The following is a 26,658-nucleotide window of genomic DNA, read 5'->3' as shown; positions in this document are numbered from 1 at the left end:
GTCGGTAGGGTGTCTGCGGGACACCCCTCACTCAGCCACCACCCTGCCCTCTCTCCCGTCTCCTCCCTCCCTCCCATGGCCCAGTGACCGCCTCAGCAGACAGTGTGGTTCCCTTCTCCTCTGCTGTCTCCCCCTCCCCTATCTCTCCCTTTCCCCCTCCCCCATCTTCACCCAACTTTTTTTTTTTCACTCAGCAGTTCCCTCTGGAAATTTTCCCAATGAATGCATTTTTTTTTTCAAAATCCTTTACACATATTTAAAAAAATGTCTTTCTGTGGGGACCACCCCTGGCAGTGCTAGGAGGGCTTCTGGTGGGCCCCTTGCAGGGCTCCCGAGCTCTGCAGTTCCTGTGATGGAGCCCACGCTGCACACATGTAACGTGTGTGCTCTACCCCTTGAGCCACGTCCCCGGCTTCTTTCTTCAGTCTTTTGAATGGCTAGGAATTTCCCCAGGTGTGGGTAAAGAATAGTTTTGAACCTCTTTTCTTTTTCTTTCTGTTTTCTTTGGCGGGGGCGGGGGGCACATTTTGCCGTGCTCATGACTTACTCCTGGCTTTGTGTTCAGGGACCCTCTGTGGTGCAGGGATTCGAACCCAGCTCGGCCATGTGCAAGGTCCAATCTCTCTGACTCCTGGTATATGATTTCGTGATAACTTTTCTGCCCTCACAATGGACTAGATGATCAGAGTGAGGCACTGTGTGGATATACTCGTGTCCCTGGCACCTGCTGAGGGCCGGGCACAGGACATCCGCTGGGCCCGTTAGCACTGCCTGAATGAATGAATGAGACAAGCATCTCTCTTGTGTCTGTGCCAGATTCAGGGATTAGGAAACAGTTGGATTTTCTTTATCATGATTTTTTCTTTTTCAGAAACAAGCTGTATTTTCAAAATAGGGACTTGCTTTAAATGTAAAATTCTGATTAGAAAATATTCACCTGGTGGGGGCTGGAGTGATAGCACAGCGGGTAGGGCATTTGCCTTGCATGCGGCCGATCTGGGTTCGATTCCCAGCATCCCATATGGTCCCCTGAGCACTGCCAGGGGTAATTCCTGAGTGCAGAGCCAGGAATAACCCCTGTGCATCACCAGGTGTGATCCAAAAAGCAAAAAAGAAAAAAAAGAAAATATTTACCTGGTTCAAGATGAAAAGACCTGCTTTTGTTTTTGCTTTTGGGTTACACCTGGCGATGCTCAAGGCTTACTCCTGGCTCTGAACTCAGGAATTACTCCTGGTAGTGCTCTGGGGATCATATGGGGCGCTGGGGATCGAACCCAGGTTAGTCCCATGCAAATGCTCTACCCACTGTACTATCTTGCTGGCCCTGAAAAGACTTTAAAAGTTACCTTCCGGGGCTGGAGTGATAGCACAGCGGGTAGGGCGTTTGCCTTGCACGAGGCAGACCCAGGTTCGAATCCCAGCATCCCATATGGTCCCCCAAGCACTGCCAGGAGTAATTCCTGAGTGCATGAGCCAGGAGTAACCCCTGTGCATCGCCAGGTGTGACCCAAAAACCAAAAAAAAAGAAAAGTCACCTTCCAACCTGATTCTGTATTCTTCCAGATAATTTATGCATATACATTCATCATTACGTACATACATATAAACACACTTTGGGTGGGGGGTTGGGTCACATTGTGGTCCTCAGGCATTACTTCTAGTTCGATGGTTAGGGGTCATTCCTGGTGGTGCTTTAGAAACCTGAATCAAATCTTGAATCAAACTAGAATCAAACTTGGGGAGCCCCAAGCGATAGTAGAGTGGGGAGGGTGTTTGCCTTGCATAGCGGCCGACCCGGGTTTGATCCCCGGCATCCCCTATGGTCCCCTAAGCACCGCCCGGAGTGATTCCTGAGTGTAGAGCCAGAAGTAAGCCCTGAGCATCTCTGGGTGTGGCTGAAAAAGTCAAAAAACCAAAAAAAAGAAAAATCAAATCTGGACTTCCCGCGTGAAAAGCAAGCAGTTCAGCCCTTTGACAGTTTCCCACTCATGCTTCTTTTTTCTTTTTTGGCTCTAGGGTCATGCCCAGTGGTGCTCAGGCTTCCTCCTGGCTTAGTGCTCAGGGATCACTCTTGGCAGGGCTTGGGGGGGACCCTATGTGGTACATCGGATAGACTCAAATGCAAATGCCTGTCCCTCTGTACTCGCTCCCTCTAGCCCAGCACTTAAAAAGTGTATTATTTTCAACTTTGAGCCATGCCTGGCAGAGTACTCTTCCTGACTCGGTACACAGGGGTCACTTCTGGTGGTGCTTAGAGGACCATATAGTGCCGGGGATCTTCCCGGGGAACCTGCATGCAAAATGCGCGTCAGCCCACTGAACCATCTCCTTGCCTCTCTGTATGTACATTTTCATGTATATATTTGACGCAGTAGCTTTACATCTACATAATTCTGTGTTTTGCTTTTTTTTCTGCTTAATCCATCAGTCCACAGTAGCATTTAGAATCCTTCCTGGTGTTTTCTTAAAGCTGTGATATTCTGTTATGTAACTCTAGTGTTGTTTTTTTTTGGGGGGGGGAGTCACATCCAGCGATGCTCAGGGGTTACTCTTGGCTCTGCACTCAGGAATTACTCCCGGCGGTGCTCGGGTGACCATATGGGATGCTGGGGATCGAACCTGGGTCGGCTGTGTGCAAGGCAAACGCCCTACCCGCTGTGCTATCACTCTAGCCCCCCCTTTTTTTTGCATTAAAAAAAATTTTTTTTTATTAGTGAATCACTGTGAGGTACGAACCAACCCCTTAATGCTGGACATGGGAGAAGTTTCCTGTCTTTTCCTGTCAGACGCAAGGCTGTGATGAGTAACCGTTCATTTATTTAGTTTCCTTGTGGTCATTTTCATTGGAGGATAAATTCCAAAAAGTGAAACATCAAAGGTTTGCACCTTTATCACTTTATTTTATTGGAGTTTTGGGCCATACCCAGTGGTGCTCAGAGCTTACTCCTGACTCTGCATTCAGTGATCACTCCTGGTGGGCTCAGGGGACCATATGGGATGGCAGGGATTGAACCTGGGTCAGATGCATGCAAGGCAAGCGCCCTCACTGCTGTACTATCGCTTCGGCCCCACTTAATTTTATTTTTAATTAACTAGGTTTTGTTGTCATACCTAGCAGTGTTCAAGGGCTGCTCCCAGCTTGGTGTTCGGGGGGCTCTCTCTGTGCTCGGGGAGCCATGTGATGTGGACTGAAGCCAGGCTTCCCCCTTTTAGAGCACACTCTGCCATGGTTGAGCTCTTCCTGGCCCCACCTTTGAGATTTTTATTTTGTTTTTGTTGTTGTTGTTGCTATTGGGCCCTGGCAGTGCTCAGGGCTTACCCCTGGCTCTGTGTTCAGGAACCACTCCTGGAGGTGCTCGGGGGACTGAATGGGAGGCCAGGATCAAAGCCAAGTCAGCCCTATTCAAGGCCAACATCCTCCCTGCTGCACGATCACTCCAATCTCAACACTTTAAAAAAAAATTTTGGCTGTAGGGCCATACCCGGTGATGCTCAGGGGTTACTCCTGGCTCTGTGCTCAGGAATTACTTCTGACAGTGCTCGGGACACCATATGGGATGCTGGGGATTGAACCCAGGTTGGCCACGTGCAAGGCAAACACCCTACCCACTGTACAATACAGCCCCTCAACACCTTTTTGATTTTAATACACACCTTGAATCACCCTCTGGGAAGGCTGTCTGCATGCCTTTCAGACGGCAGGGGAAGGAGGGGCCCTCAGTGTTCTTATGGAAGCGCTTTCTTCCCCCCATCTTTTTTTTTTTTTTTTTTTGCTTTTTTGGGTCACACCTGGCGATGCACAGGGGTTACTCCTGGCTCTGCACTCAGGAATTACTCCTGGCGGTGCTCAGGGGACCATATGGGATGCTGGGAATCGAACCCGGGTCGGCTGCGTGCAAGGCAAATGCCCTACCCATTGTGCTATGGCTCCAGCCCCACCTTTTATTTTTTTAATGTAGGAGTACTGCTATTTATTCAGCCATTGATTAAGCTGATTGAATTCAGCATGAATTCCATATTACTTTTTTTTAAAAAAAATTTTAAATTGGGTATCTATGAGATAGACCATTTCAAAGCTGTTTATAATTGGGTTTAGGTCATAAAATGATCCAGCACCCATCTCTCCACCAAGTGTACATTTCCCACCACCAATGTCCCCCGTTTCCCCACCACCATCTCCCAGTCCCCCAGTCCCACAGCCCCACCCCTAGCCTCTCTCTATGGGAGGTACTTTCCTTCTTGCTCTCTCTCTCCTTTTCCTTTTCTGCATTACGGTTTGCAATACAGGTGCTAAGGTATTTGTTCAGGGCATTCAGTATTTTTATCGGGACAGTAAGGCTGGAGAAGCTTTTCAACTGGGTGGCCGCTGTGGGGTATGGATGTGACTGCTGAGGTCTCTGGAAGTATGAGGGGGTGGGGGGAGGTGGCCCATTCCGACCCCGAGAAAGCCTGGAGATTTCAGTCACAAAACCTGCAACCAGAATTTTCTCCCCTTCTTTCTAGATGCGAGCCACCCCTGCAGCTTCTCCTGTGGGCGCCCCCTCCAGGAAGAAGCGGTTGGAGCTGGACGATGACCTTGACACAGAATGTCCCAGCCGGAAACAAGCTCGAAGTGGGTCCCAGCGCAGGCCGCCTGCCTGCCTGCTGCCCCTCAGCGCGGCCCCTGCTCCAGTGCATGCCCCAGCAGTGACCGCTGCCTCCCAGCTTGGGCCCTATGTCCTCCTGGAGCCTGAGGACGGTGGCCGGGCCTTCCGCGCCCTGCACTGCCCCACAGGCACAGAGTACACCTGTAAGGTACGTCCACAGGGTGTCGTCCTGCCCATCAGGAGCCCCGGGGGTGAGGGCGTAGGGGTCCTCCTCTGAAATGAGTTCTGTGTGTGTTGGGGAAAGGGAGGCGGGAATCACAGCTCAGGGCCTCTTGGGAAAAGTGCTGGGAGAAGAGGCTGGTGCCACGGGCTCACAGGGAGAAGCCTCTCATGCAGCCGAGGGGACAGGCTGAGCAGGGGTTAGCCAGGAGGAAGCCGGAGAAGGGAGTTCCAGGCAGGGAAGGAGCTGGCGCAGAGGCTGAGAGGGAGAGTCTGGCGCTGCAGAGAAGGAAAAGGACTCAGCAGGGTGGGAGAGATAGCACAGAGGGTAGGGCGCTTGCAGAAATAAGCAAAGGACTTGATAAGGTTGGAGAGATAGCGGGTAGGGCGCTTGCAGAAACAGGAAAAGGACTCGAGGGGCCAGAGAGATAGCCCAGCGGGGTAGGAGCTCAGGAAAGAAGGCAAGGACTTGTCGGGGCTGGAGAGATAGCACATCAGGTAAGGCACTTGCAAAAACAAGAGAAAGACTTGCCTACGGTTGGAGGGCACGGAGGGTGCAACAGGAAGAAAGCAGGGACAGGGCTGGCAGGGGGCCTGCATAGAGCTTTGGAGAGAGCCTTAGAGGGTATTTGCACAAGGGGACGGTGAGAAGTGGTGGGCTTCACGACTGCTAGGGTCCTGGAGGTCACTGGGTCTAGTCTGTGACTGTTTTATTGAGAGGAAGACAGGTTCCGTCTAGAGCGTTGAAGGGTTATGCACAGAACCACGCAGCATCCGGCTGGCTCTAGGACAAGGCCCTGCATTCCAGGCAGGGACTGGGAAAAGACTTGAGTCAGGTCCACCTAGGACATTGGCGTGTCCCAGGCGTAGAGGACAGGGCTGATGGGTAGAGTAATAGCACCGTGGGCAGGGCATTTGCCTTGCATACAACTGACCTGGGTTCAATCCTGGCATGACATATGGTCCCGCGAGCATTGCCAAAAGTGATCTGTCGGTGCCAGATGTAGTCTAACCACCACCCCCCACCACAAAAAATAAAAAATAAAAAAAAAAGGAAGGAAGGGAAGAAGGAAGGAAAACGGATCAGATGAGAAGAAAAAGTATAACAATGGGTGTTTCCTGAGTATCAGGTACTGTGGTGATTGCTTCCTGTGCATACTTTTTTTCTAATTTCACATAGTCAATCAAGTACTATTGAGCCCATTTTACAGATGAGACATGGAGGTTCAGAAGGATGCAATTACTTGTCTGTCGCAGAGCCAGGGAGTGTCCTGCTGACCTGAGCCTGAGCCCTGGCTGAGTGCTGCATGCTGGGGGAGGGAGTCCAGACACTTACAGGGAAGGTTTGCTCCTGGTTCGCAAAAGGAAGGAAAATGGGGGAGACTCAGGTAGAAAGGGAGAGTAGAGGGGGCCCTTGTTGCTTTTGGCATGTGTGATTGTGTGAGAATGTGTGTGAATGTGTGAATGTGTTTGTGAGTGTGTGTGTGAGACAGTATGAATGTCTGGGTTGTGTGTGAGAGTAAGTTGTTGTGTGTCTGTGTTCTGTGTATTTGTGCATGTGTATGTCTGTGCGTGAGTGTGCATGTTTGAGCACGAGTGTTTTGTGTATGTGAGTGTATGAAAGTGTGTCTTTTGTGTATGTGTCTGTGTTGTATTTGTGCTTAAGTGTGTATGAATGTGTGTGAGTGTACATCGCATATGAATGTGTATCTGTTTTGGATATGCATGTGTAAATGAGTGTCTGAGTGCCTATGTTTTGTATGTTTGTGAGTACACCTGTATGTTTTGTGTATTTGTGTATGAGTATTTGTGCATGAGTGTGTGCATGTGTGAATGTGTTTGTGTGTATATGAGTGTGTGGATATATGAATATGTGTTTATTTTGGGGTGTGTTTGTGTGTGCATGAGTGCACATGTGTATGAGTGTCTGTATTTTTGTGTGCGTGTGTGAACATGATTGTCTGTATGAGTGTGTGCACGAATGTTCATGTGTGTGTGTTGGAGTGTGTGTTTTGTCTGTGCATGAGTGTGCATGTGTGCACACATGTGTCTGTGTGTTTTGTGTGCCTGTGCATGAGTGTGCGTGCGTGGTGTGGAGTCCCAGGTGCCTGCTGCCCTGAGCAGCCCCTCAGTGAGAAGGACTCCCCTTTCAGGGTTCCACTGAGCCCCCACGGCATTATTTCCAACCACACCACCACTCCAGGCTGCTCAGAGAAAGAATGAGAAGGGCTGAGGAGGGGAGAAGGTCCCAGGGAGGGCACAGCTGCTTCTCCTGGGCCTGCTGTCCGGATTTCCCCTGATTCAGGGTCAGTTTTGTTGGGGGCATCTGTTAGTTTCCAACTCTGACGTTTTAAGCCTTACAAAGTGCAGTTAAGGAGGCCAGAGCGATAGTACAGCGGGTAGGGCATTTGCCTTGTATGCAGTTGACCTTGGTTTGATCCCCAGCATCCCATATGGTCTCCCGAGCCCCACCAGGAGTAATTCCTGAGCACAGAGCCAGGAGTGAGCCCTGAGCATCACTGGTTGTGACCAAATAGCCAAACATTAAAAATAAAATAAAGTGCAGTTAAGAGCAGAGAAGAGAGGGGGCTGGAGAGCTAGTACAGCAGGTAGGACATTTGCCTTGCACACAGTCCACCCGAGAATGATCTCCGGCATCCCAAATGGTGCCTCGAGCACTGCCAGGAGTAATTTCCGAGTGCAGAGACAGAAGTAAACCCTGTGCATCATGGGTGTGACCCAAAAGTCCAATAAATCAAAGAATAGATGTGAGGGGCCAGAGAGCTAGTACAGTGTTAAGGTGCTTGCCTTGCACGCGGCTGACCCATCAAACCTCAGCATCCAGGAATACTTGACCCCTAAAAAAAAAAAAAGACGGGAATAAAAAAGGACTCATCCGGCTGGAAAGATGATACAGCGGGTAGGACACTTGCCTTACACAGGGCCCATCACGGAGCAATCCTCGGCATCCCATATGGTCCCCCGAGCTCCTCCAGGAGTGATCCCCGAGCGCAGAGCCAGGAGTAAGCGCTGGTCATTTTCGGGTGTGCCCCGAACCCCGCCTCCCAAATAATGAGAGAGCAGAGGCGCTGGAGCGAGCGCAGGCATCTTCCCGATCCCTTGCCGGCTCCTGGTGGCGGGCTCGCTCCGTGCCAGCTGGCAGCGTGTCTGTCCGCAGGTGTACCCGCTGAGCGACGCGCCGGCCGTGCTGGAGCCCTACTCGCGGCTGCCCCCCGCCGGGCGCGTGGCGCGGCCGGCCGAGCTGGTGGCGGGCGCGCGGCACCTCTACGCCTTCTTCCCGCGGCCGCACGGCGACCTGCACAGCCTGGTGCGCCGGCGCCGCCGCCTGCCCGAGCCCGAGGCCGCCGCGCTCTTCCGCCAGATGGCCGCCACCCTGGCGCACTGCCACCAGCACCGGCTGGTCCTGCGCGACCTCAAGCTGCGCCGCTTCGTCTTCGCCGACGCCGAGCGGTGAGTGGGACCTGGAGGCGCAGGGGGGCAGAGCGTGCCGCAGCCGGGGAGGCCTGGGCTAGGGCCACCGATGGGCCAGGGGCGCAGTGGGGAACCCCTGGAGGCTGGGGGAGGGGTCGGCTGGGTGGGGGGCAGCGTGAATGGAGCCTTACTTACCTGCGCGACACTTACCTGCAGCGCCCCGTGCCACCCAGGGCTCAGGCTGGTCGGGTCAGCGGGATCCGAAGCCTGAAGTGACCCGAGAGTCTGGCTCCTAAAACACTGGGTTTGGAAGGGGCGTGGCCAGGCCGGGCTGGTCTGTCGCAGGGTGGACCCAGGGTCTCTGGACCTCAGTTTCCCCAGTGGTTCAGGGAAGGGCCTGATTGTCAAAATGTTTCCGGAATTCCAGAGCCCCGGGGGCAACCGACAAAACAGGTGGAACTGACTGTATTGTTGTTAGGGGGTAAACTTTTTTTTTTGGGGGGGTTACACTCAGCGTTGCACAGGGGTTACTCCTGGCTGTACTGGGGGGGGGGGAGAGGGGACCATATGGGATGCTGGGAATTGAACCCGGGTCAGCCGCGCGCAAACACCCTACCTGCTGTGCTATCACTCTAGCCTTCCCATTGGTAAACTTTTTTTTTTTCTTTTTGGGTCACACCCGGCAATGCACAGGGGTTACTCCTGGTTCTGCACTCAGGAATTACTCCTGGCGGGTGCTCAGGGGACCATATGGGATGCTGGGATTTGAACCTGGGTTGGCTGCGTGCAAGGCAAACACCCTACCCGCTGTGCTATCACTCCAGCCCCCCCATTGGTAAACTTTTAAGGTTGAGTTTCTGCTGAGCTATTTCTCTCTAGTCCCTACCACTTGGACTCTAAGTTGGTCCCTGGCTTAGGAGACCCTAAGTCTGCTCCCCCCCCACTCCCCCCTCCAGAGGGCCTGTCAGGAAGCATGTTGTTCCTTTCAGCATTATAGTACACATTCAGTTGCTCTGTGGCCTTGAGCAATGATTTAGCCTCTCTGAGCCTCATCTGTAAGAGCTGGCTCATGTCTCTGGGAGGTGGGTGCCAGCAGTCACTTGGGAAGTGGGTTGCAGTGAAGGGCGATAGAGTGGGGGTGATGGCAGTGGGGCGGGGGGAGGGGCATCCCGCTAGGACCTCACGCCCCGCTCCCCGTGTTTTCTCCCTGTCTCAGGACGCAGCTGGTGCTGGAGAACCTGGAAGATGCCTTTGTGCTGACGGGCCCGGATGACTCTCTGTGGGACAAGCACGCGTGCCCAGCCTACGTGGGTCCCGAGATCCTCAGCTCCCGGGCATCGTACTCTGGCAAGGCGGCGGATGTCTGGAGCCTGGGCGTGGCGCTCTTCACCATGCTGGCCGGCCACTACCCTTTCCAGGACACGGAGCCGGCCCTGCTCTTTGGCAAGATCCGCCGCGGGGCCTTCGCCCTCCCCGACGGCCTCTCGGCCCCTGCTCGCTGCCTGGTCCGCTGCCTCCTTCGGAAGGAGCCGGCTGAGCGGCTCAGCGCCTCTGGCATCCTGCTGCACCCCTGGCTTCGGGAGGACCCCGTTCCCTCGGTTCCGTCTCGGGCCCCCCTCTGGGAGGCTGACCAGGTGGTCCCGCATGGGCTGGGGCTGGAGGCCGAGGAAGCGGAAGAAAGAGAAGTGGGTCTCTACGGCTAGGCCCAGCCTCGGGACTCTCAGATGGCAACTGTGGGGTGAGTGTGGGGTGTCTCTGAGCTTTCTCCCACCTCTCTGAACCGAGCCGAACCTCCTGTGCCTTGGCGGAGGGAGAATGGAGCACCCCGTGCTGTTCTCACAGCTCTGCCCAGGGCCTGTGGGTGCCACACCTGGCAGCTCGCAGGTCAGGCCTTTCCCTAAGTGCTGGGAATACAGCCGTGAGCAAGAGAGGCGTGGGCAGCATGTTTTTTGAGCCGACACCACTTTTCCATAGTCATGGGTCAGTGTCTCCACTGAACACACTGGATACGGGTGTCCGCATCTCCCCGTGCTGGTCACCTCTGTCGTGGTCGTCTCTGCCTTGGGACAGGCCCTCTCAAACACCCGGCTGCCTTTGGATCTTGTGCCTTTTCTGAGAAAGGGAAGCAACCCTGTGCCAAACGCACCAACGCCTCCCCGCTGCAGCTAGGACTTCAGAGTCCAGGGCATGCTGGGAGTTGGGTTCCCGGCAGCTCTGCCCTCTTGGTCAAGGGATTCTCTGTCCAGGCCTGACAGAGTCAAGCATTGGGCGGGGGTGGGTGGGGGGAGGGACGGAAGGATTCGAACTCTGAGGCTGGTCCTCATCTGACTCAAGGAGTGCATCCACCAGGGGGACATGGTCTGTTCATCTTCAGGAAACCTGACCTGAGCACTAGAATTTGGGGGTCAGGTTCAGACAGAGCTCTCCCCCAAATTCTCTGGAAAGCTCTAAGCTCTTTTATGGGGACACTGAGGATCCAAGACGCCATGACACTGGGTTTTGGATGCCACAAGTGCTTATTTTTTACTTTGTGCCTAATAAAGGAATAACACATTCTTCCCTTTGTCCTGGGCTTCTCTTGTATCTATCCTCTCTTCTCTTCCCCACCTCTTACTCATTTTCTTTGCCACCAAACCAGACTTGGGGCTTCTGGGGCCACGGATCAGCTCTCAGAGCTCTTAGCAAGGTCTCGCCTCCCGCTCAAGCATCTTTTTACCCATTGTCCCTGGCAATTGGTGGCTGCCACAATGGCCACAGCAGTCCCCTGTGTCACAGCTGAGAGTGCTTCCGGCAGAGGAAGCAGGAGAGTGACGCTGTCAAGCTGAGGATTCTGGCTTCGGGTCGCTCTGTACTCAGGATGTCTCAAATGGGACCCTGGTGCCATACTTGCTATTTCTCAGCTAGCAAGTTCCCTCCCTCCCTCTCTTTCTTTCTTCCTTCCTTCTTTCCTTCCTTCCTCCCTCCCTCCCTCCCTCCCTTCCTTCCTTCCTTCCTTCCTTCCTTCCTTCCTTCCTTCCTTCCTTCCTTCCTTCCTTCCTTCCTTCCTTCCTTCCTTCCTTCCTTCTTTCCTTCCTTCTCTCCTTCCCTCCCTCCCTTCCTCCATCCTTCCCTCCCTCCCTTCCTCCTTCCCTTCCCTCCTTCCGCAACACCCACAGATATTCAGGGTTTACTCCTGGCTGTGTGCTTACTCTGGGTGGTTATCCAGGATATCAAACTTGGGTCAGCCATGTGCTAGGCAAGTGACATAGCCCCTACACTATCTTTCCCCACAGTGTTTTCATTCACAAATTGGAGTGGTAACGTGTACAGATTCTCAAGGACCACCATGAGCACTACTGCACAGAAAGGGAAGCTGAGACCAGGTCCACACAGATGGTGAAATGCATTGCTAAAACCCAGGCTGAAATGCTCTGCTTATTGGCCTGAGAGATAACCAAGGAGAATGCCTGGAATAGTCAAAGCTAAGACTAGAACAGAAGAGAGAATATATCTGGGGTCAGAGAGAGAGAGCTCAATGAGCTGAGTGAGTGCCTTGCACACAGGAGGCCTGGGTTTGATCCCCGGCATCATTGGAATTGAGGCCCAAGCACAGAGCATAGAGGAGCTCCCACGGATCTCTGGGTGTGACCTTCTCCCAAGGAATATATTTTTCTCCCAAATACAGATTTGTGCAGGTGACCTCAGATCTGAAGGGAAGGTGACCATCATAAACTGGCAGGCCAGGAAGAAGAAGACACCACCATTAAAGGTCAACAGAAACACACTGAAACTTCAGATAGCAATGTTGTCAGATACAGATTTTAAGACAAAAAAGGCGTACGTATGTAAAAAAAAAAAAAGGTCTGGAGAGATATTACAGCAGGTAGGCTTGCAGGCAGCTGACCCTGGTCCATCTCTGGCACCCCATTTTGTTTCCTGATCCCTACCAGGTGTGATCCCTGAGCGCAGAGCCAGGAGTCAGTCCTGTGCACCCCGGGGTGTGGTCCAAAAAAACCCCCCAGAACCAAAACAAACAAAAAACCCTTGAAAATACTGCCAAAGTATAGGAAATCGTATCAAGTGCAACAGATTTAGAAACCTATCACAGGGCTAGGAGGGTGGGAGTGCATGCTTTGCATGCAGGCCTGGTTGGAGCAGTCCTCCCGCACTGCCAGGAACCACCCCTGAACACCAAGCTGTGAGCAGCCTCCGACTACCGCCAAGTATAGCCTAAAATTCAACAGATAAATAGGTAAATCAACACCTAATGGAACTTCTAAATATACAATAACCTAAGTTAAAATTTCAAAATATGAATTAAAAATATTTAATTCCCTAAAAACTGAAGAAAACAAAAAGGTCTCAAGCAGTAGAGTCGACATAGTCAAAGAGATCTGGCTAAGGTGGCTTTCAGAATCAAATCTGCTCAAGTGGCCTCGGGTAGGTCACAAACAGCGCGACCTTCCCTCCGCCTCCTGCTTACGCAAGCACCGGCAGTACGAACGCGGCCCAATCCCCGTCCCGGCTCACACTCCGCCCCAACGCCGACCAATCCCCGCCCACTCTTCAGAATGCGGACCAATCCCCGCCAACTCCCCGCCACCACGCGGACTAATCCCCGCCTACTCTCCCAAACGCGGATCAACCGCGCCCACTCCCCGTACACGGACCAATCCCCTCCCAGCCCTCCTCACCGGGGACCAATCCCCGCCCATTGCTCCTCAATGCGGCCCAATACCCGCCCAGTCCCCGCCCAATGCGGCGCAATCCCCGCCCACTCCTCCTCACTGAGAACCAATCCCCTTCCAGTCCCTACCGGGACGCGGTCAGTGTCCGCCCACTCTCCTTCTACGTCCCGAGGCGTGGCGCGGGGCTACCAGTGCTGGAGGGTCGGGGAATCCAGGTCAGCTTGCTGCGGCGATTTGAGGTGGGGTGCCCCGGGTTCCGCCGCTACCCCAGGGCGGGGGCGGGGTCTCCTGGGCCTGATGGGTCGTGGGGGCGGGCGCAGGATCCGGCGACAAGCTTGCCCACTTCCGGGGCGGCCACTTTCACTTTCTCCGGCCCCAGCCGCCCCCCTCCAGGTACTGTCGGGGCTGCCGGTAAGGGGCGGAGGGGCCGGAACCGCGGGCGCTCTCCGGGCCCATCCCGGTGCTTTCCCCGCCCCTGGCCTCGCGTGTGATGTGCCCCGGCTGCCCCCGTGGACTCCGGCACGAAGCGGTCTCGGGCTGCGCCGGAGGCCTCAGGCCGGCGGGGCTGAGTTCCCCTTGGTCCCTTCCCAGGTGACCCCAGAGTAGCGTTTCTCCGAGCTGCGGCCCCTGTCCGGGGGGAGGGGATGGGAGCCAGATGGACGAGAAGACCAAGAAAGGTGCGTGCTGCGAGGTGACCGGTGACCTGGGGGCGGGTGACTGTCCGGTGCGGAAAGTGCTTGGTCCAGGGGGGTTAGTGCCTTCCTGCCTCGGCCCCAGCGTTTCCTTGCGGGGGGGGCCCCTTTGCTTCCAGTCCCAGGCGTCTGTCATTCGCTTCTTGCCCCAAGCCTCCCCTGGGAGGAGATGGGGTCAGGGCTGGAAGAGCCTCCGGGCTGGCGGGGCGGCCGGGGTCGCCTTTTCTCGCCCTCTCGCAGCTTAGTGGAACATTCATGAGGTCATGGCAGAGCCTGCGGGACTCCCCGCTGGGCCCCCCTGTGCTTAGAACCAAGCCCAGAGCTCATGGCGCAGGGCCCCACTGGGCCCTCAGAACTGCACCGCTCAGGACGCTTCTCTCTATTCTAATTCAGCTCCTCCCGCCCTCCCTCCCTTCTTCCTTCCTCCCTCCCGCCCTTCCTTCCTCCCTCCCTCCCTCCCTCCCTTCCTCCCTATCTTTCTTTCCTTCCCTCCCTCCTTCCCTCCTTCCCTCCTTCCCTGCTTTCCCTCTTTTTCATGTTTTCCTGTTACTTTCCCCCCTTTTTTTGGGGGGGTCACCAAAAAACGTATAGCACCATGAGCACTACTCTAGGAGACTCTGCTTAGGGACCATATGGCCCAGGGGATTGAACCGTGGGGTTCCCACATCCCAAGCATGCACTTGGGCCCTTGGCGCCCTGTCTCCCAGACGCCTCTAATGCGAGCCCTTCTGGCCCCTGTCCTCCCTCCCGCCCGGAACACTTGCTCTCGCTGGGTCTGCACACTTCTCAGCGTCAGCATCGCCTCCACTTGCAGGCCTTCCCCGGATTCCTTGCCGGGATGGGTTGCAGTCTGAATTTTTTTTCCCCCTCCATTTAGCTCATTTTCTCTCTTCCCAGTGTGTTGGGGTGGGGTGGGGTGGGGGGTCCTGAGGAGAGGGACTCTGTGCATTGATTTACTGCTCAAGCCCGATTTCTGAGACAGGTACTCAGTAAGAACTTGGCAAGTAAAGGGGATGGAAGCACGGGGGAGCCCTGAGTGTATATGAAGGAACAGCCTGGGCCAGGAGGGGCATCAAGCTGGGGGCAGGGAGTGTGCGAGAGGCTTCCCGGAGAAAGGAGCCTTTAAACCAGGTGCTGACGGCTGTATAGGAGTTTGTTAGGGAGCCCGAAAGTCCCTCGCCCGCGCCACCCCAGCTTCTGAGAAACACCCCCGGTGCTGGGTTTCAGCTGAGGAGATGGCCCTGCGGCTTGCCCGAGCGGTGGCTGGCGGGGACGAGCAGGCGGCCATGGACTGCGCCATGTGGCTGGCCGAGCAGCGGGTGCCTCTGACGGTGCAGCTCAAGCCGGAAGTGCTCCCGACACAGGATATCAGGTGAGGCCAGCGGCTGCCCGGGATCATAGGGCCTCCAAAACCCAGAGGCCCAGCGGAGTTTTGCCCACACAATAGGAATTCTTGGGGAATCTATTTATTGTTTTGAGGTGCAGGGGAGGAAACCCAGGCCCCTACATGCAGAGTCTGTGCTTTACCACTTGGCCCAGTTTCCAGCCCGAGGATGTGGCGTTCTTTTTAATGCATTCATTTATTTTGGAGAGGGAGAGATCTCCTCAGCTCTTGGGGGGGCTCAGGGGACCCCACACAGTGACCCACGGCCAGCCAGGCTGCCTGGTTCAGTACCAGGACCTGTGGTGCTGGAGACGGGCCTCGCTGATGGTGCTGGGGGTTGCCCGAGTATGGGGCCAGGCAGGGTGTTGGTCACCAGAAGCAGATGGTAGCTTATGCTTAACGTTTCCAGGAACTGCCAGATTACTTTTCAGAACTGCTTCATGATTATGTCCACCCTTCCCAGCTGTCTGGGAAGGCTTCCAGCTGCACAGTTGCAGCAACATCTTTTTTTTTTTTCTTTGTCTTTTGTCTTTTTTTTTTTTTCTCCTGTGCTGGGACCAGGAACTCAACCTCAGACCTGCTACTTGTGGTTTTTGGGCCACAGTGAGGCTCTGTGTGGTGCTGGGGCTCAAACCTGGGTTGGCCAAGCGTACCTGCTGTACTATCTTGCTAGGTCCAAGATTATTCAGATTTCTCCCTATGTTTTCTTTTCTGTTATTGTTTTGGGGGCACATCAGTAATGCTCAGGGTTAATCCTGGCTCTGCACTCAAGAACCACTTGTAACGGTGCTTGGGAGAGCCTTATGGGATGCCAGGGATCAAATCTGGGTCAGCCTCAAGCAAGGCAAACTCCCTACCTGCTGTACTATCTGGCCCCCTGAGCACTGCTGGGTGTGGCTCCAAAATAAAAACCAAGCAAACAAAAAGTATAAAGACCTGCAGACTTCTTGGTAAGAAAACTTGGAACTCAACACAATCATCTCTCACTTTTCCTGATTCCCTGGCTTGAAGAAGGATGTTTTGAGGATTAAGACCCAGTTCCTTTTGGGGTGAAGAGACTCTCCGTGGGTCTTGGAAATGGCCCTCGGCTTCAGACTGCTGCTGGGTGTGGCCCCAAAACCAAACTGGAAGAGAAAAACCAAGAGGATTTTCTTTTACTTTCTGTTTAATTTTCTTCCAGTCTGCATTAGGCCCAGCAGTTGTCCCTTGTATTCTTTTGGAGTTTCACATTTCTGTATTTTACCTGAGTAGCATCAAGTGCCGTGACTACTAAGATCATTAACCTTGGGCCGGAGCGATAGGACAGCAGGTAGGACTCTTGCCCTGTATGCCGCTGACCCAGGTTCAATCCCTGGCATCCCATCTGGTCCCCCAGGCACCACAAGGAGGAATTCCTGAATGCAGAGCCAGGAGTGACTCCCGAGCATTGCCCAAGGGATGTCCAAAAACAAACAAAACAGAAAATTGGAAAAAAAATTGCCTCAGAGTAAATTTGAGGATATTTTTTCTAGACAATTTTAAGAAAAATATTTGGTGCATTTTCTTTGTAAGTACTCTGGTAGGCCTTTTAAAAAGTGATCTCAATACAGTGATCTCACCTAAAAAAAAAAAAAAAGTCAACAGTTCCTCCAAAATCTCCTTATACTGTTTCAGATTTCCATGATTTTATTGGTGCATTTTAGAATTGGTTTGTTTCATTCAGAAACCACACCGAATCTTCCCCCCCCCATCCCTCTCCTAACTCCCCCCCATGGGCTTTACTCTGAGAGCAGGGTGCTGCCTCCGGGCGCGCTGAGTGGGGGTGGTGCGGGACTGAGGGGGAGCCCCGGGCCCCAGACTGGGGGGTCAGGCGCGTGCAGATGCGTGTGCAGCCTCTGCCCTTCTCGCAGGCTGTGGGTGAGCGTGGAGGATGCGCAGATGTACACCGTCACCGTCTGGCTCACGGTGCGCCCTGACATGACCGTGGCCTCTCTCAAGGACATGGTGAGTGAGGCCCTTCCTCTCCGCCCGCACCCGTGTCCTCTCTCTGCCCTGGCGCCCCCCTGTCCCACGCCCCCTCTCCTCGCGCCCTCTCTCCGTGCCCCGGACAGGTCTTCCTGGACTACGGCTTCCCGCCAACGCTGCAGCAGTGGGTGATCGGGCAGCGGCTGGCCCGAGACCAGGAGACCCTGCGCTCCCACGGGGTGCGGCAGAACGGGGACAGTGCCTACCTCTACCTGCTGTCGGCCCGCAACACCTCGCTCAACCCTCAGGAGCTGCAGCGGGAGCGGCAGCTGCGGATGCTGGCGGGTGAGGACCGGCCGGACCTCGCATCCGAGGCTGCGGGACACACCCTCTGAGTCCCGGGGCGCGGTCAGGGCATCACCAGGGAACGGCCAGGCCTCGGGAAGCCTTTGCAGAACAGCAGGAGCCAGAGCCGGGTCAGCTCTGAGGAAACACTGAGAATCTGTCTGAAGTTTAAACTTTATTTATTTATTTATTTTAAGTTTTTGGATCATACTAAGTGATGCTCAGAGCCCATTCCTGACTCTGCTCAGGCATCACTGCTGGCAGGGCGTGGGCCACCAACTGTAGTGCCAGGGATCAAACCTGGGTTAGCCATGTGTAAGGCAAATACATTAACCCACTGCACTATCTCTTCTGTCCCAAGACCTGATAGTTTTAATTTTCTAATTGTGATAGTTGTGTGAAGTAATGTAATAAAATGACCCCGATTTTTTTTTTTTTCCTTTCTGGGTCACACCTGGCAATGCACAGGGGTTACTCCTGCTTTTGCACTCAGGAGTTATTCCTGGCAGTGCTCAGGGGACCATGTAGGATGTCAGAATCGAACCCGGGTTGGCCGTGTCCAAGACAAACATTCTACCCGCCGTACTATTGCTCCAGCCCCTGAGGGGCTGGAGAGATAGCACAGCGGGTAAGGCGTTTGCCTTGCACGCGGCCGACCCGGGTTCGATTCCCAGCATCCCATATATATGGTCCCCTGAGCACCGCCAGGGCTAATTCCTGAGTGCAGAGCCAGGAGTGGCCCCTGTGCATTGCCAGAGGTGTGACCCAAAAAAGCAAAAAAAAAAAAAAAAAAAAGCTCCAGCCCCTGACCCCAATTTTTTTTTCTTTTTGGGTCACACACAGCGATGCACAGGGGTCACCCCTGGCTCTCTGCACTCAGAAATTACCCCTGGCAGTGCTCAGGGGACCCTATGGGATGCTGGGAATTGAACCCGGGTCGGCCACGTGCAAGGCAAACGCCCTACCCGCTGTGCTATCTCTCCAGCCCCTGAAAACAGTTCAGAATAAAAAATTTTATATGTGTGTAAAAGCATATGTAAGCTATATGCATATAAATCACATTTATGTGCATATAAATTATAATTTTATGTTTGCATATAATTATATACTTGTATAATCACAACATTTATATGCATATAAAACTAATCCCAGTCCCACCTAGAGTATCCTGAGCACCGCTGGGTCTGGCGTAACCCCAGTCGTTAGCTCTTGTGGGGGTGCTCCCAGCCCTCTCGGTGTTCCAGCAGAGCGGGTCGCCAGGCCCCAGAGCCTTCGGGTTCCGCCTGCCCTGACAGGGCCTTAAAGACTCTGGTTCCTTTTTCTTCTTGGCCAAACTCACTTGGTTTGCTGTGAGTGGATTCAAACCCTGCCCTGTGTCCTCTTATGTCTTGGGATCCTATTTTGGTTTTTTCTTTTTTTCTTTTTTTGTGAGGTTTGTTTGTTTTGGGATCACACCCAACAGTGCTCATGATTATTCCTGGTTCTGCACTCAGGGGCTGTCCTGGGGGGCTCGGGGCCACATGGGTGCTGGGGTCGGCTGTGTGTAAGGCGGCTCCCACCTTGCTTAGGCCCCCTGGGGTCCTGTTTTAAGGCAGAGGTTTGGGTTTCTGGGCCACACCCAGTGATGGCCGGGGGTCACAGCCGTGTGGAGCAGGGGGCAAACCCAGAGCCACGCACGCAGCCCCACGAGCTGTTTGTGGCGCAGACACGGGACCCAGCTTGGAGGGAGCTCGGACTTAGCCAGGCCGAGACTGGCAGGGCCCACTGGAGGCCTGTCAGGAGGGGAGGCTGAGGGGGTGGCTGGGCTGGGGGAACCTGGCTCAGGGCATGGACGAGGACAGGGTGGGCACCTTCGTTCCCTTCCCAGATCTGGGCTTTAAGGACCTCATGCTGCAGCCGCGGGGCCCCCTGGAGGTGGCGGCACCCCCGAAGCCCGGCGCCGTGCAGGAGCCGGCCCGAGTGCAGCCGGACTCGGCGCCCGATCCTGCCCCGGTAAGCCGCCCGCATGCGTTCCCCCGGGACCCACTGCCCTGCCCTCTGCCTGTTGGCTCACCGCCCCTCTACCCCCAGGTGGGCTGGCAGTGCCCAGGCTGCACCTTCATCAACAAGCCCACGCGGCCGGGCTGTGCCATGTGCTGCCGGGCACGGCCTGAGGCCTACCAGGTCCCGGCCTCACACCAGCCCGACGAGGAGGAGCGGCTGCGCCTGGCGGGCGAGGAGGAGGCGCTGCGCCAGTACCAGCAGGTGGGCGCCGCGGGCGCAGCCGAGGACTGGCCCGGGGAGGAGGCCTAGGCCAGGAAGGGAGGCTCCTCTGCCCGCCCGCCGCTGCTCTGTGCTGGCCAGGGCCACCGCGCTTGGCTGCGACCCGCCCTCTCAGGAGCTCCTCCTGGCGCTGAGACTCTGCCCCTTGCTCTGACTGACACTGCCCCAGGGGACCCCACACTACGGGGCCCCCCCCCACCTTGACCCCACCTGCCACCCCACTTCTCTCTCTGTGGCCTGCTCTTCCCGGCCCTCCCCTGCCCCCACCTCTCTCCAGCTGTGGCCCACCCCTGACTCACCGTGACCCTAGCAACCGGGGTGCGCCCTCTCTGTCTGGGACATCCAGGCCCCGCTCCTGGTCCCCTCTGCCACCTTGGCCAGACTCTGCCTCTCTGACCCCCGCCCCTGCTCTGCACCCCAGTCGTCTGCCTCCTTCTCTGCCTGCCTTTCCTGACCCCAGGGACGTGACCCCCGGCCCCTTGTCCGGCTGGCTGGTGGCAGCCCCGCCCCCAGCCCCTCCCACAGGGCTCCTGCCCAGTGCCCTGAGCCCCACTCCATTCGGGGGTCCTTGACGCCCCAGACCCGCGCTCAGCCCTGCCCCCTCCTGCCCCACCCGCCCCGAGAGCCTGACCCTCCCTGCCCCGCGACCGCCCGTCTGCCCAGCGGAAGCAGCAGCAGCAGGAGGGGAACTACCTGCAGCACGTGCAGCTGGACCAGCGGAGCCTGGTGCTGAGCACGGAGCCCGGCGAGTGCCCCGTGTGCTATGCGGCGCTGGCGCCCGGCGAGGCGGTGGTGCTGCGCGAGTGTCTGCACGCCTTCTGCAGGTGCGAGCGGGATCTGGGGCCCGGCCGCCCTCGGAGCCCCTCCCTGAGCTTGCTCCTGGCCCTTCTGTCGGCCTGTGGCCGGAGTGGACAGGAGGGTCCGTGGAGTTGCCCCTTGGAGCGGGAGGCGGTGCTGGTGACCCGGAAGGCTGGGCAGCCCCAAGGGATTCAGCCCTGGAGCTGACTGGGTCTGTGGGAGCAGAGGGACGGATGGAGGGGCGTGGGGCAGGGGGTGTCCCCTGGGCTTCTGCAGGCGAGGGTTCAGGTTTGTGCTGAACAGTCAGGGTGGGAGGCCGTGGTGGCTGCTTTGCGAATGGACTGGGGAGCTCAGGAGGTGGCGCCTGCAGCCCTCCCGAGGGAGCCTGGCCACCTGAGCACTGGGGTGGGCAGAGGTGCAGGCTGGCTTGGTGAAGTGGGTGGTGGGAGGGGCCGAAGGGGAAGCCGGTTCCTGCCCGGGGAGGTGGGCGGGGTTTCACCTGCACTGACTCCTGCCCACCCCACGGACCCCCAGGGAGTGTCTGCAGGGCACCATCCGCAACAGCCAGGAGGCGGAGGTCTGCTGCCCCTTCATTGACAATACCTACTCGTGCTCGGGCAAGCTGCTGGACAGAGAGATCCGCGCGGTGAGGCCTGTGGGCGGGCCTTGGGCCGGCCGGGGGCGGTCCTGCGGGGGACAGTGGGGTCCGGGCAGTGGGCAGGCCAGGGGCATGGGGGAGTGGCTGGTGAAGGAAGGATAGTGAAGTGTTCTAAAGGGGGGCTCCGGGGCCAGAGAGCTGGTAGAGCAGGAGGGCGCTTGCCTTGCACACGGCCAACCTGGGCTCAATCCTCAGCCTCCCGTATGGTCCCCCAAGATCTCCAGGAGTGATCCCGGAGCACAGAGCCGGGAGTAAGCCCTGAGCATCACTGCATGTTCCCCCCAGACAACACCAAGGTGGGGCTCTGGAGGCGGGAGGAATAGTACAGCCCCGTAAAGCCAGCCTGGGTTTGATCCCCTGCTCCATATACGTGGGATCCCCCACACCTTCACGGAGTGATCACGGCCGGATGTGGCCCCAGAACAAGAAGCAAAAAGGTGGGGGCTCTGGGGTCACCTGGCTCAGGTAACCTCAGGTCAGAGGCCCAGAAGGTGAAGCGCTGGGCTTGTGTGTAGCCGACATGTATGCAGTGATTGGGGGTTGGGGGTTGTCCCTGTGATGCTGGGGGGACATGCGGGGCCGAATCTGGGCCTCCTGCACACAGAGTCTGTGCCCCAGCCTGTTGAGCGTCTCCTGGGCCCCTGTTGCAGCCAGTTTGTTTTTTTTATTTTGCTTGTTGGGTCACACCCGGCGATGCACAGGGGTTACTCCTGGCTGTGCACTCAGGAATTACTCCTGGCGGTGCTCAAGGGACCCTATGGGATGCTGGGAATTGAACTGGGTCGTCCGCGTGCAAGGCAAACGCCCTACCCGCTGTGCTATTGCTCCAGCCCCGCCTCCTCTGATTTTCGTTGTTTCTGTTTCCCCTGCTCTGTCCTTGGTGGCTGTTGGGGGCACCTGGCAGCTGCTCCTGGTTGCCGGTGTATGGGGTACACGCCCTGCTGCAGTGCTGGGGGGAGGGGGGTCAGTGAGAGTGAAAACTGGACCAGCACTTGGGCGCTGCTGGGGTCAGCCACCCCCGGCCCCACACCTGCTAGGCGTGAGTGAGCCCCATCCTCTTCAATGAGGTCCTCAGGGCCAGGGATGTGGTCAGGTGGCAGCACCCATGAGAGGCCCTGGGCTTAAGGGGTGGGAGAGGGGTGCCCCCCTCCCAGAAGTAAGAGAAGGAAGGAAGGAGGCTGGGGCTTGGGCGGGTTCCGGGGCTGGTGGCTGTGGTGCCGCGTTCACGCTGCCGTGCTGTGCGTGGCAGCTGCTGAGCCCTGAGGACTACCAGCGGTTCCTGGACCTGAGCGTGTCCATCGCTGAGAAGCGCAGCTCCTGCAGCTACCACTGCAAGACGCCCGACTGCAAGGGCTGGTGCATCTTCGAGGACGACGTCAACGAGTTCACCTGCCCCGTGTGCTTCCACACCAACTGCCTGCTCTGCCAGGTGGGTGCAGAGACCCGGCACGGGGCCCTGGCCTCTGCCGAGACTCTGCTGGGCATCGGGGAGAGCCTGACCCTGCACTGAACACAGCCCCCGTCCCAGACGGCACATGTGGCCTCAGCCTCGCTGGGCCGTGCCCTGGCCTTGAGTGCCGATTCCCATCACAGACCCGTCCCCACGCTGGCCCGGCCGGTCAGCCCTGCTCCGGAATGATGCTGTCTCTTAGGCCAGCCCTGCCCCCAGCATCGTACCAGCTGCCCTTGAGAGACTGGGCTGCAGTAGGCCCCGTGGCTGAGCTGGACACAGCCCCAGCCAGCCCCGTCTTCATGCCTGGACTTGTAACCCCAGAAGGACCTGCCAGGAGGCAGGAGGGAAGGGATTTCCCCGCCCACCTTTAAACAAGGACCGAGGGGCCGGAGCAGTAGTACCGCGGGGAGGGCATTTGCCTTGCACGTGGCCGACCCAGGTTTGATCTCTGGCATCCCATATGGTCCCCCAAGCACCACCAGGAGTAACCCCTGAGCATCACGGGGTGTGATCCCCCAAAAAAGCAAGTAAAGTTGAAAAAACAACAAAACACGGACCGATCAGGGCTGTAGACCACTCTGTGGGCCAAGCACTTGATTTGCATGCAGGTTTTGGTCCCTGGACTCTGCATGCTCCCTAGTAGCATTTGGATCAGGCCTCGAGTGCTGAGCTGCCCCAGGGCGCTACTGGGAGTGGCTTGAAATAAAAAGAAAGGATAAACATTGTTATGTGATGGCCTTGGCTTCCCTTCCTTGGCCTCAGTGTCCTCCTCTGTAAAATGGGTATATAGTATACAGGTCACAAACATGACATGTCGGCTTTTTTCCACTCTGGAGAAGCCTGTGTTCTCTTAAACATGTATTAATCTCTTTTTCTTCCCTCATACTTCTCTAAATTTGTTTTGGGGCCACACCCAGCTGTGTTCAGGAATTACTCCTGACTCTGTGCAGGGATCACTCCTGGCAGTGCTTAGACCATATGGAGTGCCAGGGATCAAGTCCAGGACAGCTACGTGCAAGGCAAGCGCCCTGCCCACTGTACCATCACTCTGGCCCCAGTAAATTTCTTTTTTTTTTTTTTGCTTTTTGGGTCACACCCAGCGATGCTCAGGGGTTACTCCTGGCTCTGCACTCAGGAATTACCCCTGGCCGTGTTCAGGGGACCATATGGGATGCTGGGATTTGAACCCGGGTCGGCCGCGTGCAAGGCAAACGCCCTACCCACTGTGCTATCTCTCCAGCCCCCCCAGTAAATTTCTTGAAGAAAAAAAAAATAGGAAGGCCAGGGCTGGAGCAATAGCACAGCGGGTAGGGCGTTTGGCTTGCACGCGGCCGACCCAGGTTTGATTCCCAGCATCCCATATGGTCCCCTGAGCACTGCCAGGGGTAATTCCTGAGTGTACAGCCAGGAGTAACCCCTGAGCATCGCCGGGTGTGACCCAAAAAGCAAAAAAAAAAAAAAAAAATAGGAAGGCCAGAGTGATAGTACAGTGTTTGTCTTGCACACCGCAGGCCCATAGGGCACCTTGAACACCACCAGGAGCAATTCCTAGAGCAGAGCCGGGAGTAGCCCGAGTGTCGCTCGTGTGGCCCCCAAAGCAGAAGCAATTTTAGATAGACCTCTGAATGCGCTCAACACGTGCAGATCGTGGCTCCCTGGCTCCCTGGCTCCTTTACCCCCCGGGGAACCTTCCCACCTCGAGTTCTGCCCCCCGCAGGCCATCCACGAGCAGATGAACTGCAGGGAGTACCAGGACGACCTTGCCCTGCGCGCCCAGAACGATGTGGCTGCGCGGCAGACAACGGAGATGCTTAAGGTGAGGCAGGGCCGGGTGTTAGACGGCTCGGCTGGGGAGTCGCGGTCCCTCCCCGGCCAGAGCTCCGGCCTCATTCATTCTGGTGTCCCCCTCGGCCGGCGATGGGGCTAGGGGAGGTGACGGTGAGCGGCAGGACGAGCCTGTCGGCGGCCGGCAGCCTGGCCTAGGCAGAGCAGCAGAGGCGAGTGATCCTGCCACTGCCGAGGGGCAGCCAGTGGCCCTCTGCCCCGTGGAGGGGCTCGGGGTCCCCCGCCTGGCCCCTGCCCAGGTCAGTGTCTGCTCTGCTCCAGGCCATGCTGCAGCAGGGCGAGGCCATGCACTGCCCGCAGTGCCAGATTGTGGTGCAGAAGAAGGACGGCTGTGACTGGATCCGCTGCACCGTCTGCCACACAGAGATCTGCTGGGTCACCAAGGGCCGGCGCTGGGGCCCCGAGGTGAGTGCCGGAAGCAGAGGGCTGGGCCCCGCCCACTGTACTTGTGCTGCTCGAGGACAGAACCATCGCATGTTTAGTTTGGGGACTATACCTGGGGTGCTTGGGGGACCATGTGGTGTTGAGGATGGACCCCAGCCTCCTGCGTGCAAACCCTGCACCACCCACCAGCGCCTGGCCCTTCTTGTTTTTTTTTTTTTTTTTGTGGTGGGCTTTTGGGCCGCACCCGGCTGTGATCAGGGCTTGCTCCTTGCTCTGTGCTCAGGGGTCATTCCTGATGGTTCCGGGGGACCCAGAATGGAGTGGCCCTTAGTAAGGTGTGTTGGGAGCACTAATGGATGCATTTATTTCCCGCAAACTCTGCGGCTGCTTTGGCAGTGCAAAAGGCCTTATGACCACCTGCCCTGCCCTGCCCTGCCCTGCCCAAACTGACCAGCCACCAGTGGAATCCTGTGTGGGTAGGAGGCCAGCCTGGTGGGCCCAGTGGAGCGGGTTAGTTCTGTCCACAGTGCAGCTGCTCATCCTTGACCTCCCTTTACTTGGAGAACATGGAGCCCCTCTGTTGGGAGAGGAGGTCTCCCGGCAGGCCTAGAGTGGGGTGCCCAGGTTGGGCGCTCTGTTTCCGTGGTTCTGACCGTACTGCCTTGCCCTTTTCTTCTCGCCCTCTAGGGCCCAGGAGACACCAGTGGGGGCTGCCGCTGCCGGGTGAATGGGGTTTCCTGCCACCCCAGCTGTCAGAACTGCCACTGAGCTGAGGCTGTCCCCGGGGGCTGGGATCTAGGCTCTGACCTCTTCTCTGGCGCTGTGGACACCCCTGTGTTCGACTGAGGTGGACCACCCGCACGCCCTGCCCTGGTGCCTTCGACCTTCCCTGCGGCTGGCTGGCCAGCCCCTCATCTCTTCTCTGCAGCTGCCCTCCTTTTCCCTGCTCCAGCCACAGCCCAGCCCTGGCCAGAGGCCCGCATGGCTCTGAACTGACTTGCTACAGACCATGGAACCCTTAACGCCCCCCCCCCTCGCCGAGTGTCAGCTTTGGGGGGGAATTCTCTGCCTTTGCCTTTGGTAGGAGCCCCTGGCCTCTTAAGAGTCGCTGCTAATTCTGTCCAGAGCCAGGAGGGAGACCTGGCGATTTTTAGGTCTGCCGCCATCGTAAACAAACTAAACGGTTTTTCCTGAGGAAGGGATGAGCGTGGTCTCTCTGAGGGCATGGGAAGGCCGGGGCAGGACCCCCAGCAGTGTGTGTGGGGGAGGGCGTGGCTGGCTGGGGGGCTTCACAGACAGATGGCAGCTGCAAAGATGACGCTCAGCGCGTGCGACACCAGATCGGAACCCACTGTTTGCTTGCCTGGCTGCGTGTGCGCAGGTGTTGTGTGTGTACTCCAGACCCAGCTTCCTCTTGCAGTGGGTGTGACTGAGCGTGGAATCCAGGCCTCAGACTGCCCGGGGCCCGGCGTGAGGAGCAAGCTGTTTGGGTCAACAGTAGCCCCCGCACAGGGAGTTGGCAGTGTTCTGAGGGTCAGGGCCTGCAGCTTGGCCTGGAGACCCGGGGCTGCAGGTTTGGACCCTGGTTACTCACTCCCCGCTAGCCTCTCTCTGGGCCCCTCCATTGGGAAGCAGGCGAAGGTCATCTTAGGCAGGACGGCGCAGATCAGTCCTGCAATGTTTGATGATTTGAAATCTGTGCCCGGGAATAAGGCATGGAGGGAGGCTGGAAAGAGCACAAGGGGCTAAGGGGCTTGCTTTGCACATGGCAGATCCCAGTTTGATCCCTGGCACTGCATACAGTACTCCAAGCCCTTCCAAGAGCAAGCCCTGAGCACTGGAGAAGAGAGAAGTGAATAAAGCATGGGCTGGGATGTCCGTCTTGTCGTGGCCCGCCCTCATGGCTGAGCCCTAGTTCCCTTCTGTCGACACAACCTCTTCACCTGTCCAGACCGCCCTGCCCGAGAGCAGTGTCCTGGGTTCCACTGT

At 56.7% G+C, this 26,658-nt stretch overlaps 2 protein-coding genes across 4 annotated transcripts; both read left to right on the top strand.

Annotated features, from left to right (window-relative positions):
- The first annotated feature begins 4,494 nt into the window (after positions 1 to 4,494).
- Positions 4,495 to 10,492, top strand: TRIB3 (tribbles pseudokinase 3). Its single transcript, XM_004612597.3, has 3 exons — positions 4,495 to 4,794; positions 7,984 to 8,276; positions 9,454 to 10,492. The coding sequence occupies exons 1-3, from the start codon at positions 4,504 to 4,506 to the stop codon at positions 9,938 to 9,940; spliced, it is 1,071 nt and encodes a 356-aa protein (XP_004612654.1). The 5' UTR covers positions 4,495 to 4,503; the 3' UTR covers positions 9,941 to 10,492.
- A 2,548-nt stretch (positions 10,493 to 13,040) lies between these two features.
- On the top strand, positions 13,041 to 25,863 carry RBCK1 (RANBP2-type and C3HC4-type zinc finger containing 1). 3 transcript variants are annotated; one of them, XM_055140105.1, is made up of 13 exons: positions 13,041 to 13,119; positions 13,496 to 13,581; positions 14,824 to 14,968; positions 16,870 to 16,963; positions 17,071 to 17,269; positions 19,137 to 19,261; positions 19,340 to 19,513; positions 20,195 to 20,355; positions 20,864 to 20,975; positions 22,237 to 22,416; positions 24,158 to 24,256; positions 24,547 to 24,690; positions 25,357 to 25,863. In XM_055140105.1, exons 2-13 carry the CDS (start codon positions 13,560 to 13,562, stop codon positions 25,435 to 25,437), a joined length of 1,536 nt encoding a protein of 511 aa, XP_054996080.1. In that variant the 5' UTR covers positions 13,041 to 13,119; positions 13,496 to 13,559; the 3' UTR covers positions 25,438 to 25,863. The 3 variants fall into 3 exon arrangements, with proteins under 3 accessions (XP_054996080.1, XP_004612655.2, XP_054996082.1); XM_004612598.2 differs by having other exon boundaries at positions 13,066 to 13,143; XM_055140107.1 differs by lacking the exon at positions 13,041 to 13,119 and adding an exon at positions 13,233 to 13,297.
- Positions 25,864 to 26,658: the final 795 nt, after the last annotated feature.

Source organism: Sorex araneus, chromosome 5 (assembly GCF_027595985.1).
Source record: "Sorex araneus isolate mSorAra2 chromosome 5, mSorAra2.pri, whole genome shotgun sequence".
Classification (NCBI taxonomy): Eukaryota; Metazoa; Chordata; class Mammalia; order Eulipotyphla; family Soricidae; genus Sorex; species Sorex araneus.
Note: the sequence above shows the minus strand (reverse complement) of the source record. Positions and strands in the feature narration are given on the sequence as shown.

What these genes read in the sequence shown, in the direction of transcription:
- TRIB3 (XM_004612597.3), top strand. Translation starts at nt 4,504, where the DNA reads ATGCGAGCCACCCCTGCAGCTTCTCCTGTGGGCGCCCCCTCCAGGAAG. An exon ending in GCACAGAGTACACCTGTAAG is followed by an intron (nt 4,795 to 7,983) that starts GTACGTCCACAG and finishes GTCTGTCCGCAG; the next exon opens with GTGTACCCGCTGAGCGACGC. An exon ending in GTCTTCGCCGACGCCGAGCG is followed by an intron (nt 8,277 to 9,453) that starts GTGAGTGGGACC and finishes TCCCTGTCTCAG; the next exon opens with GACGCAGCTGGTGCTGGAGA.
- RBCK1 (XM_055140105.1), top strand. Translation starts at nt 13,560, where the DNA reads ATGGACGAGAAGACCAAGAAAG. An exon ending in CGCTGCGCCAGTACCAGCAG is followed by an intron (nt 19,514 to 20,194) that starts GTGGGCGCCGCG and finishes CCGTCTGCCCAG; the next exon opens with CGGAAGCAGCAGCAGCAGGA. An exon ending in CCAACTGCCTGCTCTGCCAG is followed by an intron (nt 22,417 to 24,157) that starts GTGGGTGCAGAG and finishes TGCCCCCCGCAG; the next exon opens with GCCATCCACGAGCAGATGAA.